Source organism: Strix aluco, chromosome 5, assembly GCF_031877795.1.
Source record: "Strix aluco isolate bStrAlu1 chromosome 5, bStrAlu1.hap1, whole genome shotgun sequence".
Lineage (NCBI taxonomy): Eukaryota > Metazoa > Chordata > Aves > Strigiformes > Strigidae > Strix > Strix aluco.
Window position 1 is genome coordinate 1,738,504 of NC_133935.1, and position 20,197 is coordinate 1,758,700.

A 20,197-nucleotide genomic window follows, 5' to 3' on the forward strand; every position below is an offset into this window, starting at 1 on the left:
GGGAAAAAAGCCCTGAAGTAGAGAGCCAGAATGGGTGATGCAAAAGCCCGGGTGTTACCCATCGCGACGACCTGGAGCTGAATGAGAGCGTTCAGATACTCTTCACCAAGATCAGAGTCAGACAGCCGTTGCAGAAACAGATTAAGCCGCCCCGGCTGCTGGTGCACTGAAGCAGAGGAGGAATTCTCAAATGACCTATATATGATTGATGTATATGTGGGTGTGGCAAGAAGTGGCACCGAACAGCTGAGCGGTAGTAATATCTTACACAGCTGCAGCTATTTCTGCAGAGGTGCTTGGCACAACCCTCCCGAGTTCCTTAATATTCTTTGCTAGAATTGGGTCCGCGTTTGAGATTCAGTGTTTTTAGGAAGGAGGAAATTTTTAAAGATTTCTTGAAATCACTTTCAGTAAATGCTAGTCATTAAAGTAGAGTGTGTGGGGGTGTGTGTGTGTGTGCTTTTATGTGAAAGGAAAGTAAATGTGCTTAATCTGTCTTTGGTGGTGTTCTGTTTTTCTTTTAGCTTTGTCATCGCATGTAGTAGCTCTTATTTCTTCAAAGCAACTTAGAAATTTTCTCAGAAAACAATTGCCAGTTTCCTGCTCCAAAAGAATTTTCTTTCTAAATATATTAAGAGACTTATTTTCTCTTAAAGATTTATTTACTTTATCACTAAGCTGCAGAATCTAACCTCTGCCATGGCCTCAACTTTTTTTTCTGTGTTTTGAGCAAAGAGGCCTTTTCTAAAGGGTTCGGCCTTGAAAACTTCTGTTGTGATTTACTTGGCGGTACTGCATGCTTTATTCCCAATTAGTGTCAGGTGGGAAATGATGGGAATGCCTATTCCGTGCTACCTCGTTGCAGTGGTAGCTGGATTTTGCTACGGTGGCTTCTTGGTCTCATCTCAGGCTGCAGGGGTAAATGGTCCCTTATAATCTTCAGCTCCCACCGAGGCCTTGCGCTGTAATCCAGTGCAAGGCTGTGACCTACAGCAGAGTTTAGCTCAGTCTTTAAACTCGACACAGATGTTTAAAAGGGAGAGAAATCACTTTTATTTGCGCTGCACTTTTGTCCCCCCAAGGATTTCCGGGGTGTTGTTACCTACTGCCAGCCTGCGTTCCCTGAGAAGTGCGTTAGCAGCACCGGTAGCGAGAGGGGTATTTGACAGCTGTGTGTTGTACAACGGGAACCTGATAGTCCCAGGTCGTGAAGAGTATGGGTAGAGGCACCGCTCTTCTCCTTCTAAGTGATTCCTCTGGAAAAGCTGAGGGAAGAATCTGGGTATAACTCAGTCGGGAGATCCCTGCTACCTCTGCCCATGTTATTTCAAGCATACCCAGAAGATTTCTGCTCCTGAAGTTTACAACCTTTTCTAAAACAAATACTCACGTCTGCTGTTAACTAAGTTAGCAGCCTACCAACTAATCTGTTACCAAACATGAGTTCTGTCAGCAGCAGCTCCAAATACAGCTGCTAGGAGGATTCAGCCATTGCCAGCAGAATTAAAAGCTGCTGTAATGCTTCACTGAAATATTTTGAAAAGCTCACTGTGATCACTCCATCTTTTTGTTCATTGTTAAACTTTTTATTCTTGGTATTCTAAATAACTGCCCCTCAGAGTAAACGAAGAGACATGTGCATGCCTTCGGTTTCTAGCAGAGCATTTGCAAACTATCCCACTGTAAACTGTTTATAGATTACTGTGTAATCCGTGACCTTACTATGATGGGCAGTCAGATCAGAGTTCCCACCACACAAGGAGACGTTATTATGTCTTGAGCAATTTAGCACCACCCTGACAGAGTGTTTGTTGGCTGGAAATACCAATGCCTACGAAAAAACACTGCCTGCCTGCTGCCAACCCAGCGTTTTATAACCACTTGGGGTTTTTTCATTGCAAAAGTCATAGCTTCTCACTTACTGGCAATATAATAGATTTTAAGTGATGCTTATGGATTTAAGTGCAGCATTGTATTCGAATTTTATATTCCAACAGTGTGCATATTTTCACAGTTACATTTATTATTTGCTCTTCCTTGTGGTATGATATAATTTAAAGGTTTTAGGAGTCTGGTCCTACTGTAACAGGGACCACAGAAAACACGTATGGAAGGTTTCAGGTCCCCGTTAGTTTACATCTGTGGGCCGTGGCCTTTGCCAAACAGTTGTATGTAGGTTTTACATTCTGGATGTGTTGAGTCCCATATTACTCCATGGAAATGTCACAGGTTTCAAATCCAGCACATGCAGAAGCCTTGGCATGGCCAGGACCTAATCAGAAACAGCAAAGTAATGTGTTTGCTGTGCTCACAAGGAGACAGTAGGAGAGTGTTGAGGTAACAAAGGACATCAGCGATATTTGCTGTGTCACAGCTGATAAGCACTCAATCTTTTCAAAATTAGTATTATGAGAAGTTCCTGGTAAAGTTTGAACTCTTGGTTTGCTCCCTTTTTTCTCCTCCTGCAATACAAAGAGGAGAAGCTGACAGTATTTTTATTTATTGTTCAATTCTCCTTGTCCACTGCTGGAGCAGGTGTCACTCTTAGTTCAGCTATTCCCTAAAATTTCAGCTGATTCCGTAGACAGAAGATGCTCTTAACCAGCAAATCCCATTTGCCTTTCTGTTGAGGCTGTTCCACGAAGGCTGCAAACTTTGCCCTTTTCTCTCAATCCCACAATGCAGACTCTCCTAGAAATACTCCTAATTTAGTATCTCCCTACTTGAAATACCAACTGAGCTTGTAAGTTGAAGACATCTCCCAAAGGCCTCCTCATCTAGGGTCAGAGCATGTACTTGAGGAAGTAAAACATTCATTAATTGGATGCCAGATTATTTACACTTGTGTCATGATCAGTCAGGCAGTAAGAGACTGAGGATGACATTCATCTCATCTAATTTTAAGTATTTTGGCTTGGAATATCATATCCATATCCGAACTACTCGCATTATGTTCTCTTTATAGTCTGTGGAGAGAACAGGCACGTCCCCAGCAGGACTTTCCTGACCAGGCTTAAATACCCTTTGTAGGATGCGATGAAGCGCACCCTGGATGTGCCCAGTTTTCGCCAACTCCAGAATGAGGTCTGGATTTTCCTGTATGTCTCTACTTGTGAGAAGTACATACCCCACTCCTGATGTCTGTCACCTCATTTCCTAGCAGCTAGTGCTGAATGAGCCTAAAAAATGGAAGGCCGAGCTAGAGGGACCTGAACTTTATCACAAGAGTGTCTTAATAGCACCTTGCAGTTCTGACCTCGCAGGTTACTAAGCTGCTGTCACTGCGGTCATGTCTTGTCTCTCTTTACAGCTCTTATGGAGAATTTAGTCAAAAAGTAGGAATTCTTTAAAATGTTATTCCCAGTTTTCTTCCATTTCTTATTTACCATCTCAGTAAAATACAGGCAGTAGTAAAGTGTAGATCAAAGTATAAGTATTCTGTCTATTGGTCTGCCTATCTGTACGTAAAATAACTATCAACTATATAACAGCTGAAGTCTTACATTTATTACATTTAATTTTGCTATAAATAAAGGAAGGTGAAAATAGTATCTTTCATTCCTCTCTTTTCCCCAACTTTACACAAATGTGAACAACTCTCATAGAGCTGAGCAAAGGAGGAGGAGTCACCTCACTGAGGTTTGAATTATCTTCCAAAAGTTAAATAATGAGCATTACCGAAATAAGGCCTTAAAAAAATCATATACCAGGCACAAAAAAATCATGATGTGGGCTTGAAAATTGATTATTTTTTACTTCTTTATAACTTGTGTTCTGCTTTTGAACTGAAATGGGACTGTTTCAGCACCTGATGTTGAAGACTAGATAGCATTTCTTGATAAAGTACTAGCAAAAGTATGTAGCTAAATGCAAGTGGGTCCTGGTCATATTTTCATGAAACCTCCTAACTAGGACTTAACAAAGTATCTAATAATTTTGGATGCCTTTGGGTTTGGCCCTCTCATAGGGAATAATTGTTACGCAGTATTAAGGATTCAGTCTTTAAAAATCAAGTCTTCTATACTTTTTTTTTTTTTAATGCTACAGGCTACCAACAGTAGAGTTGGAAAGCCTTTTGACTTTAAAAAAAAAAAAAAAAAAAGCTTCAAAACATTTGAACCAAGAAGATTTTCTGTTGAAAGCATAGGTAGGAAGCAATACACTACAGTAAATGAACAGTGAAAATTTTTGGTTTATTCCAGTACAATAAGTTTAGGTCCATTTACGTTTCATGTACACACTAAATTCTTGTGGTAAAACTAAGGAAACCCAAATGGAGTCAATGAACCAAAAAACTGGATTAAAAAACCTGTTTATCTTTATGCCAGTCTGAGTCAAAAGTTCAGTTCTGGATACTCTCCTTCCTCAGAGTGTTCAAATCTGGATCCAAAAGTTTCTGTTGGAGCCAATCTCTAAATGAGATGACTAATAAAACCAACATCATGACACACATATCTCCTTTTTAACATGCAGAGTATTAGCTGAGGGCCAGGGTTGGTTTAGATATATTTTATGTATAAAGTGATTCAACTCTCCCTTCCCTGTCCTCCTCCCCGTCCAGCCAAATCTTTGTGCTGGTTCCTACTCTGCATAGGCAAATATTGCAGAAAGGAAGATGGCGGCTTTTTTTTTTTTTTTTTTTTTTACCAAAAAGGTTTAAAGTTTTGGTTTACTTTTTTTTTTCCCCGTGTTCATCAGTCAAACTGAACAGACGACTTAAAAATTGATGGAAACGAATGGCATCCAAAGTGCCACGGTGCATTTTATAATGGCATTCAACTGTGATTACAGTCCCACAGACAAAACATTTTTGCATTTTCTTTTCTTTTGGTGATTGACTCTCTAGAAGGGATTCACCCCTTTTAGGAGAGAGAATTCACTGGTTTCATGACCTTTTATTTCTGCAGTAGAAACGGGTGAACTCACTTGAAATAAATACAAACCAAGCCAAAACATTACATAGGACAAAATTAATTCCAGATCTGACCTTTCTGAGTCTTAAGGGAAAAAAAAGAAAAGAAGAAAAAAAAAAAAGGTTGCATGTTTCTCTCTTTTGACTGGTGCCCTACAATTTGCAAGCACCAAAATATCATGGCAGGGACTAAAGCTTTATGGATGTGTGTCCTGGTGAAAAGCGGATGAATGGCAAAGCTGGAAGACTCGCAGTGCTATGGCTGCTCCTTAGGTGTGCACCAGGAGCGTGGTGGGGGAGCCCCTGCGTTACCAAAAATCATAAGCAAGAAAACTCTCCAAATCAAATAATAGTTTAGAAAGCCGACAACTCGCAGAGTTAGTAATTTTCCAAGTCCATCCTCTCTACGATGATTGGTTAGTAATTTACATACAATTGAAATACTGCTGACACAATGCTTCTACTACTGTGCATGCTCAGGGGAAGGGTCTTTGCCTGGGTAAGGGTCATCTTGACCTGTGGGTGTGATTTTTCTAGTATTCTAATAAGGGTATTCAGCGAAGGATACATGAACCTTGGGCTTGCTTGCCAAGTTGGCACTGTATCCTCTTCAAGGTCTCATTGCTCTGTGATGTCCTTGCTCACAGGTGGTTACCTACCTGTTCTGATTTAGGGATGCCTTTGGCTTTAATATATACAAAGAACAACTTTCTTGATCTAAGCATAATTTTGCTACACTGTTCTAAAAGTTTATCCTTCAACACTTGCGGCCACCTGGAAGTTCCCAGATGCCCTGGCTGGTTTGAAGCTGCTGCTAACACCTTGTAGCTCTGACCCACCTCACCACCACCGCTTGTGGTGGCGGCTGTGGCTCAAAAGAGCAGGAACGAGAAAAGCGGCGCTTAAAAACATAACGCTGGGTTGTCCCCCATTTGATGCCGGGCTGTGGAGAACAGAGCAGAAGTGTGAAGCAAGGAGGTTCTGTTTGCTTGCCAGGGACACGAGAGTGTCCTGCGGGAAGACTCTTCCCCCAAAGAGGGATTTTTGTCCCCCTCTAAACGGGGTGACCCGCCACTGCTCCTGCGAGCTGTCTGAGGGAACAGGGCACCAGGGATGGGCCCTGCCTGTTGCGTTTGCCCTGCTGCTGCTACCCTTTTCATGCTATCTGGAAAACCAAAAGATGGACATCTTCTATTAAAAAAACTCTCCATGACAGAACAGTGGTTGATTTATAAACGTTTGTGGGAGTTAAGCAGTTTCAGTCACGGGGCTGCCAGCCTAGCTGTCAGGCAGTGGGGTCACAGCGGGCCGCCCTGGCTGCCATTTTGTGTGGCCTCCCCGGAGACAGTGTGAGGTTAATGGTTGGACTGGATGATCTTCAAGGTCTTTTCCAACCGAGATGATTCTGGGATTCTGAGCCCAGTGCAGGCGCCTGGCCAGCACGGGGCACTGCGATGGCGGCATGCCCTGCCCTGCCGCCGGCATCGGGGCGATCGGGCCATGGCCTCTGGCAGGCAGTAACAAAATGGCTCCTTGGCAGCATCTCCTCAGGTTGGGCAGCGGTCATGTGCATCCCACCCGAAGGAAGCCATAACAAGTTGTGAGGGGGTCTGTCAAAAATTTAAAATCTGGTTAAAAGCAATGTGCCTGGGAGCATGCCTTCACAAATGGTTTGGTGCAGTGTTTATTGGGGTTTTTGGGGTTTATAGGGCTGTTTTCAGGGATTCCTCCCCACGCACACAGCGGTGGGAGCGCTCAGCGCTCAGCCCACGCTGCTGAGGGGGACACACAGGCCCCGCCCAGCCCGGCCGCCCTCCCGGATGTCCTCTTCACTTCAGGTTTTCGGCCCTTCAGGTATCATTAGGGTGAAACCTGGCGTGTTGCTCAGATGGGTTTGAAATTAAAAAAAAAAAAAAAAAAAAAAAGAAAAGGTAGGCGGACACAAATGGGTTTGTCAGATTTTAAGAGTCAGGGTGAGCAAAGGCTGCAGTTGCTCCATGAGGCCGAGCTTCATCCGTCCTCCTGTGATCCTCCCCTCAGCGATCACCCTGCCCCACTGAAAATGTCAATTCGCTGAGATTTGGTACCAACCTGTTTATAAAGGCCAAAGAATCGTAGAAGGACTCGAGACAGAGATTTGAGTGTGGAGCTCACCACAGTCCAGGCTTCCCTGCTCATGAGAGGTTTTCAGTTTATTTTTTCCAGTGATGTTCCCAAAATGGAGCATGCTCTGGAGGAAGCGGTTTAAGCAAGTGCTGCCTGCAAAACCTGGGACTACCTGGCCTACAGCTTTCTGTATGAAGGAGCTGTGCATCCTAGAAACATGGCCCAGGCCTTTTGGTACCAGGATCGCAGCGATCCCAGAGCATCTGGGAGCCTTGCTTGAGCTAGGTCCTTCAACCTTTCTGCTTCGGAGCGGGGGAGCTCAGTCTTCATGGGCTTTCAAACTGCTGGCCCTAGAGCAGCAAGCCTGAAAGACCCTGGATGGCTCGCGGCTCCAGGTGTCGTGAAGCCTAAAACCTTTGTGGTCCCAGCAGGGAGAGGGGGAAAAAGGAATTTTAGTTTTCCATACATTTAGAGAATTTGAGCTATTTTGCAATGGAAAGTTAATTAATATAGCCTGAGTTTGGAGAACAGATCATTGGAAATGACTAAAGGAAGCCTGGTGAGTGAGAAAGCTGGAGCAGCAGGACTCATCAGGAATGACAGGAAGGATATCACAAAGCTGCTGAAGATGCACAAACCTTCTGAATGACACCTCCGTTCTTCCACCACGTCCCTCAGCAGCTTGAAGAGGCTGGTGTTTATGCTGACTTTAGGGAGGGAGGAGTACCTCAACTAGTTATCTAGTGGTTGCTACCTTGTGAGAAAAAAAAAAATGTTTTCTGGAAGGAAATGTAATTTGCCTTACCTTCTTGATAACGAGGCATTTCTTCCAGATGATAACTCAAACAGTGATGTCATGTTGATGTCTGATTGAAGATTGAGACTGGCTAATGAGCTGGAGAGTGAAAGGAGTTTTTCCAAAGCTTGCCGTGGAGTCTAAAAAATTCCAGCACTCTGCCCTTTGAGATAACTTATTTCCCAGAGCATCCTGAAAAAACACTGACGTGATACACACTGGGAGGTCAGTGCTGGACCTGCTGACCTGGTGAAATGAAGATTTAAAGGTACGAGTGTAAAATAATTTGTGTGATGAAGGCCTTTTTTACCCTTGCTGTTTCCACTGCCCGGTATCTCAGTCTGCAGGGACTGTCTCAGCATGTGTGTATAAAAAGATGGCAAAAGGTCCCCATTTTTTAGTTCGTAATGAAAGCTCCACTCTGCCGAAGGCTACGGAGTCCCGCTACATAGCTAGATGCTGCAATTTTGAATTATCTTTAAAAGCTGTCTGGCGATTTTTCCATTCAGAAAAATATCCTTGTGATGCCAAGGGAGAATGATAAATTTTCTGAAAGAATTCATTTGTATGGAAGGCCAGGCTTTTGTGACTTTTACAGGACTTCAGGATTTGTTCCTGAGAGCTATAGTACTGTTTGAGAAACAGAAGCGTAGTACCACCAGAGTCAAAGATCCCCCAAATTTGCAGAGCTGTGTCTTGCATTGCTCAGTGCTGAAGTGACCTCCCTGACTTACGCACAGGAGGTGGCAGTAATCTCAAGGCATGGTTCGTGTTTCCAGCCGTGCTCACATTCTCCCAGAGAGTATCTCACCAGTGGTATCATGGCTTTGAGTGTAAAACCAGGGTATTGCTCATAACTAACAGCTGGCCACCAGTGCAGTTTATTAGAAACTTAGCTAGTTGCCGAAGCGGGTTCTTTGTTTTGGTGACCTTCCAAGGCAATCAGAGCCTTCTTGGAAGACCTTGAATCAGAAATGTTTGGATATAAGAAAAATAGCACTGCACAGCACACCATTCTGATCTCCCAGGGTTCACAGATTTGGAAGGCGCTGTACCATATATAACTGTAGAAGACAGCACTGAGATACTGTAGCTGCTGCATCAAGGTCATGGTGTTCTGGGATCCAATTAAAATTATGCAAGATAGGCAATTTAGGAAAGAATTCACATAGAGCTCAGGAAAGAAAAAAAAATCATATGCGTTATGAGCTCAGTTACTTTGTAAGATTAATTTTCGACTATCTCATGATCTTGTAATAAGAGCATGAATTATTTTAAACGTTTGATTTGCTTATTGATCAGAACTCTTGAGACCTTGCTTTCTAAATCACAGTTACAGGTTTGACTTCCACTTAACAGCAAAGTTGTGGGCTTGCCTTGGAGTATACGCTGGCTGCAGTGGGTTGGGAATTCAGTGGGTGGGCGACAGTGAAACCTGGAACAGGCCCGTCCGATGCTCAGAAACCCACCTCCTTCCCTGGAGGTGACATGAATGGAAGGTGACAGTGCCGTAGGTCCTGTCATCCAGGGCATTGATCCTCACCTCCTCCAACATAACCATAATGCTTATTCAGATCACTGCGCTATCTTTAATTCCCAGAAACTATAAAGAGATAATGAGGAACGATACTGCAAGCTAGGGGAATTGCCATTTGATGGAAAGCTTGATATTTTGGATGGGGGTGTAACAGGCTTATTCCTATCCTGATTCTCTCCTAATTCCTATCACCTGAAGGACAAAGATAAAAGATTTAGCTATCTGCTGTATTTTAAGAACTGCTTGTATTGTTACGCTCTAAACTAAAATCTGCTGCTGGCAAAGGGATTTCATGGATGCTTTGAGCAAAGGTTTCCTTACAGGTATTGCTAGATTTACGACCTGCGTTAGATTATGCTGGTGACTGGGGACTTATTCTGAGCTCAGGGCCCTGTTTTGCCTGTTGGAGTACAAACACCGAGTGAAAAGGGTAAAGAAGAGCTAAAGAAGAGCTCATAGTCCAAACAGGCAAGACGAAGACTTGTTTCCCTTAGAGTCAGACAAAGAGTGGTTTGCAAACACTGTGTTAATACCAGCATTTTGGTCTCTTTTTTTCTTTTTCCTTTCCCCTTCCTTTTTATTTAAAAACTTTGCTGAGGAAGAATTAGCTAACCAAGAAAGGCAAAAAAAGGAAGAGGGAGCACAGGAGCAAAGGGTGACAGAGAAGTAGGAAGGGAGCAAGGTGAAGAGACTGAGAAGCTCAGTCAGTGACCAGATATGAAACGTGCAGCAGAAAACCGTGAAAAGAAGCTAGATGTGGATGGTTGCTGCAGCCCGGCTGTCCTTTGCTCAGACACAGGTCTCTCTCTTCTGCTGGTAAAGTCTCCTGGGCACATTCACATGGTGCTGCCTCCCACTGAACAACTCTGGGAAGGGAAGGTGCAGGAAATGGGCCCCCGTGATTACGGGTGGCCTTGTGGGGTGCAAGGCACTGCAGCAGCCGTGGCTGCCTGCGGGTCAGGGCTGAGGCTTTGTAGGACGGGCTGCACAGGCAGGTGTTGTTGCAGAAATGGTGAGGGGGGCAGAGCATCCCTTTCTGGCAGCAAAGGACTCTTCTTAGATGTCACCTTCTGTTTGCTTAGGAGGGAGATACTTGCGTCTTGAGCGTTTTTTTCTTTTTCACAGCACAAAAGACAACACCCCTGCGTGAGTTGAAGGAGCAGAAAGCCCAGCTCTGCCTAAAGGGAGACAACTGTGGTCATGTGGGAACAACTAGTAACAGAAGTACAGGAGTACACAGGAGGTGCTTCAGAGGTTGGGGAGATGGCCCAGGGAGCCCAGGTGCCCTCCTATAAATCAGTGTTTGACTGTGGTGAGGGCAGAAATAAAGCAAAGGACTAGCAAAGCAACGCCTGTCCCGTGAGCAGCCTCAATAAAGGACAGGCAGAAACTGTCCTTGAGAGTGTCTGTATCTCAAGGTTGCAGAGAGTCAGTGGGATGGAGGGGGAAGGGTGCAAAATAGTGCCTGTTTGGTTTCATACTTTCTGTATTCTCTTTATTCTTTGTTTTCTGATGATAAAAGAGCTTTATGTGGATATTGTAGGAGAAGAATTGATGAGTCATAAAGGTTTGCAACTTCATTTCCCCCCCTGCTCTTTTTATTTTTTTTCCTGATGGTCACATCTCCCTCTTCCTTTCCGCCTTGCCCCTCCTCTGCTGGCGCAGCAGGACGTGCTGTGCCTTTAAGAAGTGTGGTTTTTCAGAAGACTAATTCCTCAGCTTTGGCATGTGTTGAGGCATGCCCTAAGTTTTGTGGTGTGGTTTATGAAAAACTAAAGTGCATTTGTCTAGGGAGGTTTTTAACTCCTTTCTGCTGTAGATACACTTCACCTCTTTGTTCTTCGCTTGCAGAGCGTACACCATTCAGCATTTCCATAGGGATTTCTGCTCTCTTCTCCAAAAGAGGAGGGGAGATAAAGTGAAGCAGCGAGTTTGTTTTGGTTTTTTTCCCAATTAAAATTTATATTTATTGACTTGGGTTTTGCACGGCAAAGCTCTGGTGGATAAAGCTGAGGTAGCAAATTCTCTTGCTGATTATATCCTCCCACTGGCACCAGTATCGCTGCAGCGTTAACCTGTCATTGCAGTAGCAGAACGGTGTAGCCAAAGACACGTTGACCTGTAGCAGTCATAGTGTTGGCAGCTTTATTACGAATTTCATATATTGTGAATTTCTTCATGCTCCCGTTCATGAATGTTACTTTTTTCTTCCTTTCCCCTCTCATCATGGCCAAAGAGAAACTTGTAAGGAAATGATACGATTGTATTGTAAAAATGAACATAGCGTTATGTGAATAAAATGATGGGGGGTTTTCTTTTATTTGTTGTTTTGTTTTGTTTTTTTTTTTTTTGAAAATCTCATTCTTTTGAAACCAAGTGTATTTTTTTTAGCATTTGCTAGGGGCTGCAATGCAGTCTTCAAACCACGGCTCCCAGTGAGAACGTTGTTGCAGGCATTACAGGCATACCAGGAGGTAACTATGGAGTTACCCTTGGTGATTATTTTAAAAGCCGTGTTTGCTACGAGGTCCTGGATCTGTATACCAACGTTGTCTTGTAATAACAGCATAAATCCTCTTGGGCTGTCAGCCTATATTCATGTACCTGTACGTTGTTTTAGGCCTCCAGATAGCAAGTCAGTCCAGGTGAGCAGAATTCCCCTATGTCTCCGGCACCGTGGCGGCTCCAGGACTCACTCTGCAGTCACCCGCAGGATGTGGGCCCCACAGATGAAAGAACAGTTTCTAGTAGAGACAGGCCTGTTTTTATGAGGAGAGATGTTGGAAGGGAAGGGAGGGAGCAGGAGGTAGGGCTGGATGTGCCTTCCACACTGAGGTGCTTGTGTGGCTTTGATTAAGTCACTTAACCTTTGAGCTGCAGGTTTCATGTGAGTGAAATAGTGGCATTAGCACTGTGCATGGCATGCTGGGATTAACTGAATTAACGTAACAGTACTTTACAGTCTCAGCTCTGTAAATGTGCTGAGTGCAGTTGTTCTATTTAAGAAGCTTGTAGTGCTTGTTATTGAGCCTACGGGAGGGCCCCCGCCAATCCCCTGTCCTCCCCTCCCTCCCAATTAGTCCGGTCAGTGCTCTTATCCCTCTCCATGACCAATAGCGAGCAATCTCTGCTGCTTAGCCTCTCGATCTTGAAGCAGTGCTGTATTGCGACAACTCTCTTCACAAGTGGCCACAGAGGAACGGTCGCACCGCCAGCCCCGGTGAGGAGCTCTGTCTTCTGCACCGCCTTCCGGCCGCCCGGGCCCAAGGCGTCCCCGGCTGCCCCGTCCCTGCAGCATCCCCTCGGTAGCGTGCTGGAACGGGAGGTCGAGGTCCTGGGATCTCTTGACATCTCTGCCACCTGCTCGCGAGGTGGCCTGGGCAAGTCACGTCACCTTTCTCTTCTTCCCTCTTAACGCCGAAGTGCGGATCCCAGCTTTTACCTTCGTACCCAGGAGCTGCTCGGGCTGAATTAATGAATGCCGTGAAGTCAAGGATGTCCGTGGACGCACAGCACAATGTAAATGTGAAGTATTGCTCTGTAATTATGGGTGGAGGTAGCCCTTGTTGAGAATGATTTATTTTCTCATAAATCAACATTTGATCTGGTGGAATCATAGGAAAGAGGAAGAAGTGTAACGAAAGCCCGTCCTCTGTTACCTCAATCTGAAATTTTTCAGGAAACTGGAAGGCTGCCTCTCCCATGTGTTTTGTGCATGCGCTGACTCTGAATCTAGTACTGGTTACTGAGATTGATGGGGTGGCATAAAAATAGTCTGACTTCTATAGGTGTAATATTTCAACATACAGATGGAAAGAGGTCCTTTTTTTTTTTTTTCTTCTCTTGGGATTCAGCGTTTTATGAGGAGGCAGAGTGCTGCTTTTTGCAGCGTTGTCTGACGTGTCCAAGGTTGACACAGCAGCTCCTTGGGTTCAGTCAATTAGCTAGTTGGGGATTTTAGGAAGAAAGCAGGTGAAACGTTATTATGTAGCTGCTGACATACCGGCGTCATCAGGGTACAGTTTATAAAGTCTCCGGCGCTGCTGTGGGATCAAAGAGTTAAAAATTCCAAGGGTTTAATCCAGTATAACAACATTTTGCAAGGCCCATCAAATTCACAGCAAGTGAGAAGCAGAAAAGCAACTGAGTGAGGAGGAAAATGAAATTAGATGGAATTATATGGCCACAGGTTTATCTTAACTAGTTGTTTCACTTAACAGGGTAGACGCACGTTCATCTGAGCCCTCAGCAGACACTCAGCCGGAGTTGTGCTCCCCTGCCCTCGCAGGCTGCGTTATCCCCAGGAATGGAGTGCCCTTCATCCGCTTTGAACAAAGCAGTGTTCTGCTGTATCTATTTTTGGTCGCTGATTTGTATGCTGTAGAAGCCCTCTCATTCCTTAGAATACAGCCATATATTGTTGTGTTTGTTTTCCTTTTGCTGCTGCGTACATAGTGGATTGTTGTTTGTTTGTTTGAAGGATTTAAACATCTGGAAGAGGCCAGGGATAGCGATGTCTTTGTGCACAGGTTAGAGTGGAGCTGCAGGTCCCTTTCGAAGCGAAACGTTATGTGGCATCTACAGTGATGCTCATTTGTATACTCGGGGGTTTTGGTGTGGGAAGGACAATCAATAGAACACTCATGCAAGCAGCTGGATGAAACCGCTGCTGCTCAAACTAGCACAAGGTAAAAATGGATTTATTTCCCTAGGTGGTTCTGCAGCTGGTTCCCATGGAGGTAATACCAAATATAAATTTTGGAAGTAAATACTTATATGCAATAAGCTTAGCTGAGTTTGGGTGAGTAGTGAGAGGAATCAGTTTTTACTGAGATGTGTCAGTAAATGATGCACACAGGGCAGATCTCGCTGTGAGAGATTCAGTTCTCCAGTATTGTAAGCTTTGCCATATTAGTTGGACACGAACAAATTCAATTAGAGCCTGAATCTAGACAATAAGTTATCACAGATTGAAACAGTAAGAGGAAAGGGGTGGGGGGGAAAGAAAGGGTAGGTTCTATATTGCAGCCCCTTTCCGGTGAGTGGAAGGTGACTCTGCCAGGAGCCCTCCCGGCTTTTACCCGACTATTTGCAGACCAGTGCCGTAGCAACAGAAGAGCAGCTCTTATGCTCTGGCTCAGTCTATTGCAAACAATTTCTTTTCTGAGAAAGCTAATCGCTGTTTTGTTACATTACTTCCCAGCAGATGAGCCAGGCGCTTCTGAATTTAAACAGAACCACAAGTGAGTGACAGCGAGCTAAGCATGGGCTGGAGTCTTGTAGCAGCATATCCTTCAGCTCCAGTGCTGCAGTCAGAGAGAGAAAGATTTTTCCTTTGAAGATAAGACACCTGGGGCTTTTGTAGAAATTAAGTATGCCCCGAGTCGTGCAGCTGTTATCTCGATTTAAAAAAAAAAAAAAAAAGGCAGAGAAAGACAAAGCGTCTGGCTCTTCTACGCACCACCAAAAATTCCTCAAAACGCTAAAAGCGAAACCAAGCACTTTTCATTCTGCAGTTGTGTTGCTTGCGAATACTTTCCATCTTGTGGCTTACGTGACACTCTGGGGCAGAGCAGGCTCCCGGGCGAGCCGTGGGGCTGTCTGTGTGCGTCCGGGCGAGGGGGAGTGCGGGAGTGTGCGTATGTATATGTATGAGCGAGGGAGAGCGCGTGTGTGCGGTGTCGTAACGTGGCAGGGCACAGGCAGTTATGAAACTTTCCAATAAAGTCTCAGTGCGTCAGTATTGGTTGCTTGGGTGTTTTTGTTGGTGGTGGTTTTTTTTTTTTTTTCTGCCCGTTGCCCTCCAGTTTCATTTCCATTTATGAGGGCAGAGAGGGAGAGGTTGAGAAATGGTAGCAGACCCCCCCAGGGCGCTGGGGGAGCCGAGCAGTTCCCACGACAGGTGGAACACGCCGCCGCCGCGGCACTGAGCAGGAGTCCCGGGTCGCGGTGCCCGGGGACAGGGGGAGGGGACGCCCTCGCACTCGGGGCAGCTGCGGTTGCAAGGGGCCCCTTCAAAGTGCTGCAGCAGCAGCCAGAAGTTCCACTTTTATTTTTTTTTGAAAGGACTGGAGAAATTATTAACCACAGTTGATGACGTCAGAGTTGATCTGATTAAAGGTTTGTTTTCTTGCTGGCAGAGGTGTGCTCCGTAGAGACTGGTTCTCTCTTCTTTTTTTTTTAAGTTTCTTTTTTGAACAGCAAACGGAGGGAACTGCTCGCACTGCTGCCGCTGCTGCTGCCGCTGCTGCTGCTCCAGCTGCGTGTGTGTGTGTGTAAACAGGATGGTGTATCTGTAGCCGCCACGCGCAAACACACATTTGACCATGAGGACTCTTCGCAGGTTGAAGTTCATGAGTTCGCCCAGCCTCAGTGATCTGGGCAAGAGAGAGCAGGCAGCCTTGGATGAGCGGGGGACCCAGCAGCGACGGGCCTGCTCCAACGCTACCTGGAACAGGTAAGGTCTCGCACGATGTGCCGACTCCCCCGTAGCCTCTCCGCGCTCCCGCGGCCGGGATTAACGTGTGAGTAGCCGCTCCGTCGGCTCGCGGGCTGGGCTGCCTTGCTCCCAGCTCGGCAAGGTGACGGCACGTTGGGCTTCTGCGTTAGCGTGTCACGCGTCTCCGAGTTTGCGTTCGAGTAAAAGACGGGAGCGGCTTTTTTCCCCTTGCTGTTAACCTTTCTCTGAAGGCTGAGAGCAAAGAGCCTTTTCCTGCAGATGGCTTAGCCTGTTCTTCCCTGCCAGGACAAGGACTTATTTCACATGGTCCAGCTACTAGATATTCTCGTTTGAGGTTGATTTGGTTTATTAGTTTTAAAAAAAATCTATATATACAACTATTAAAATACATTATTTTATCTGCATAACTATATATATTGCTGGTTGTTGGTACGGATACGCAAAGTCTACTCAGTTTACTCACATTAATACAAATATCTCTGTGTACGTGCGCGCGCAAGCACGTGCGCTTTGGACAGGGAAAAATAAGCCCTGATTGTTTTCTTTATTGTGTTTACACATCTGAATTTTATTAGTTTGACAAAAAAAAAAAAAACCACACAAATATTTTGTTGAGAATGTGTCACTTAGCACAGATATTCAGAAAGCATCTTAATGACCGTTTTGGTGAGACTCTTAAAGATGAGTCTAAATCTCTCAGTTGTTAGGAATTATATTCTTATGTCCTTTTTGAAAATGAAATGTCATCTCCTGGGTCACAGCTTGGAAAGCATAATTTGTAATGTTTTATAATCCTATGGCAGTACAGCTGGAGGACGAAAAATACGAGTGAACTATAGACACGTTTATGAAAGGTATTTGAGTTCTGAGCACAAAAAAAATAATTACAAAATCCCACATCATCTGTCCCTCTCACCACTCAATTTGTGGTTTCATGCCTGCATTATGAATTAGTTGTTTACTGCCAGCAGCACACCTAGCACTGAAACTGCACCGTTCACAAAAGAGTTTCTGCTCAAATATTGTGCTCTTCGTATGACGCGGAGTTGCCCCCGAGGTCTGGATGGTGATGGTAATTAAAGGCTGGGTTGGACCACCTTGGCTTATGCCAGTTGGGGTTTCACTCGGCCAGTAGCCCCATGGGAAGCAGCAGGGAGTCAAATGCTCCTTGGTGTGAACCAAGGTGACAGAATACGATCCCCAAAGCCTTTTTGTGATGGTGTGCTGACAGCTTTTGTTGGCAGGGATTAGCGTTTCCAGGTCTTGCTTGCGGGGAGGGAGCTGTGCAGGCGGATGTGAATGGAGAGCAGGTCAGGCACTGGTCTTGCTCCAGGCTGAGGGGCTGCTGATCCTCACATCGGAGGGTTTTCCTAAGTGAGCCGGAGCAAGAGTTTGTTATTTTTAATTTGGACAGGACAGTTAGCGCTCTGGCCAGAAGTGGTTGCTGATCAGCAGGCTAGACATCCACACATCTCATCCGAACAATTAGCCAACTGTCCCGTTGCCTGTTCCTGGAATAGGTGCCCGCCAGTCGTCCTGCCACCAATTTTTTGGTGAGAACTCAGGCCTAAACGTGCTCTCCTGCCACAGGTCACCTTTCCCCCGGGCGGGTAGCGCCGGGCCATCCCTGCCGTTTGGTGACACGGGCCTCTGAAGCGCCTCAGGAGGCTGGCAGGGCGGCTGTCCTGCGGTGGGCATCGCGTGCCTGCACAAAGAGCTGCCCACAGCTACGGCCAGTACCGTGGATTATGAACCCGCTGCACCGCATGAGCAAAGGGAAGGCCCTTTCTTTCTTATTTAATAGTGCAAGGCTTTCTCCTGGGTGGAAGAGAGTGAGGGTAATTCTTCTTTCAGGCGCAAAAAGACTTGTATCCTCGCTGGAGCTTATCCTCAGGAAAGCTGGGGCTTAAATGATGTTGGATTAGTTATATTAAGAATTTATCCACTGTCGCTTCTGCCTATCACTAGTGCATGCCCATCTTGGCATCAGTAACAGGGTCTGGTCTTGAGGGAGTCGGTGTTCAGCTCTCCTGGAGAGACCCTAATGTTGGTGTGGCAAACTGGGCGTCTCAACCTGGACTCCCCAAGAATCTCAGGTGGGTTTTGAAAATCTTGGGCTGTGGTTGGGTTTTTATTTGTCCCCTGCAAAATTAAAACGCCCCAACAGAGGACTAGCACGCCATACATTGGTTTATGGGAATATTTCTTCCGAATGAAAGGATTGCCTGTGCTGTTTCGTTCTGTGCCACATCGAGCGTAAGAGCTTGCTGATGGAGGAAGTGACGATGCACCAGCAGAGCTCTTCCCTCTCACCAAGCCTGGCTGTTCTATATTTAATTGTCTGCTGGTTTCTTGCCTAATGTTAACAGCTGTGCCTGGGTGGGGCAAGTGTGTATCTGCTTTTGAAAGAGGCTTTGAACCAAGTTCATCAAAACTGATGTGGGGAAAGTCAAAAGCACAACCCCAGAGCAGGCCCGGCCCCACACGAAACTGCGGGTCCCACGCTGAAGGTCTGAGGTGGAGCGAGGACGCTGCCTCGGCCCTGCCGGGGACCCCGCTGAAACTGCGTTTTGCTGGGGGGGGTTTCTGCCAGGTAGCAGCTCTGTCACTGTGGGCTTTTTCCTGAGGAGGATGTGTGGCTCCCCTTCTGCAGCCGGCTTGCGTGTGGCTACAGCCTGGCTGCCCAGCCACGTCCCCTTTGCCACCGCTGCGCTGTCTCAGCCCTCAGACTGTTTATATCGGAGGATTCCTGCTGCTTTCTTACACCAAGGGAGGGCAAACTGCAGGAGCCTAATCGCAGGGTTCAGGGTGCAGCGGGCACGTCCCACTCAGTGCTAGCAAGGACGGTCTCTTCCTCCCTGATAACTTTCCTTCACCTCCAAACTAAAATGCTGTAAAACTTCTCGACGCTGTTAAATCAAAGGGAAATCGGTGCCGAGCAGCTGTCTGCTACTATGCAAATTAGACTTTAGAGCACGGCTTTTTCTGAGCTTGCTTTCCCAGGAACCCCAAAAGATCTGTACATCAACACACCGGCAGTGCACGTTAACTAGCAACCAACAGCAACATAGTGGAACAATACAGTTTCGTTACAGCTCACAGAATTTGCATTGGATTAAAATAGCTTCGATTTTTTCACTAGCATTGTCTTCAACTCCTTTTCTCCCCCTTCCTTTACTGCTTCAGGCGAAAAATGAGGGCTGAATGCTGACTAAACCAATTGGACTGAGAAACCCAGGGTTTTTAATCTGGAGCTTGAAAGCTGGGGGGCGGGGGGGGGCCCTCTCAGGGCAAATAAAATCCATCGCGAGGTTTTCATTCTGACTGAGCTAGCACAGACTGCCTAATCAGGAGCTGGTACTGTCTGAGTTGTGCCGGGGGAAAGCCTCGAGTCAAAGGCACTTAGATCCCCTTTGGTGTAAGAAAATGGGGAAAATTGACGGAAACATGAAGGAGATAGCAAAGGAAAGGCGAAGAAAACACGGATGAGATGCCTGGGACATTAGTGAGATCAGCAGTAAATCCAAGGAGACGTACGGAATCAGAAAGAGTTTTATGGTTTGGGCTAATTTTTACAGGGTTGTAATAAGCACAATAACTTGCCGTAAAGTAATTTTTACAGTCATGGGAACCATATTTCATCTTCTAATTAAAAATGAATGTTTTTTCAGATCACAGGGAGGCTTTTCTAGTGGAGAAAACATTCCAGACCAGCGTATTTATCTACGACTTCTACTGGGATATTTTCTTTCTTCCAACATTTAGTGTTTATTTAGAAATATTTTGAAATATTTCTGCCTGTCTGAGGATCACCTTCTTTTTCTTGACCCTTTCTTTGGAGCTCTCTTGGGAGCATCTGGCCGTGTGTGTGCACGGGGGGCAGACAGAGCCGAGCTGTGGGGTAGGGAGGAGGAACAGGGAGGGTGAAGGGGACTTCCCAGCAGGTCGAGCCACCGCTGCACCGTGAAGCACGTGCCAGCCTTGACTGCAGTAACAGAAAGTGGTGGTGGTGGAGAACTGCTGCTCCCCGTGGCCCTCCAGACATATTTATACTTGCTTGAATGCAGGTATAATTGGAAGCCAAATTCTCCTTAGTCCTCTGCTCCGTAGATATATTAACTCTTAGTAACACCTCAGGGAAGTCCCTTCACCTGTCTGTCTCAACTTCTTTACACGTAAGAGTAATGTTTACAGTTGGTGATGTTAGTGAACTAATGCCTCTCAAACTCTTTGAAGACGGAGTTTTGCAAACCGGCTTAATTTCACTTGTATGATCCAGTGTGTAATTGCAGCCTATCCCTCTTTGCAGATTGCTCTACCTTGGGTGGAAATTTCAGAAACATAAGTGAACGAGCAGCTGCAAGCTTATTTTGAAAGAGTCGAGGC

The 20,197-nt window shown here is 45.7% G+C and overlaps 1 protein-coding gene across 5 annotated transcripts in view; it reads left to right on the forward strand.

Moving 5' to 3' along the window:
- Positions 1-20,197, forward strand: part of PRR5 (proline rich 5) — a 93,475-nt gene that overhangs the window by 24,167 nt on the left and 49,111 nt on the right. For 3 of the 5 annotated variants that reach the window (XM_074825601.1, XM_074825603.1, XM_074825602.1), the window contains one exon: positions 15,695-15,808. In XM_074825601.1, the coding sequence (XP_074681702.1) occupies positions 15,705-15,808 (104 nt within the window). In that variant the 5' untranslated portion in view covers positions 15,695-15,704. Of the gene's footprint in view, positions 1-14,984; positions 15,472-15,491; positions 15,809-20,197 lie in introns of those variants that run through there. The other 2 variants (XM_074825604.1, XM_074825599.1) reach the window with 2 other exon arrangements.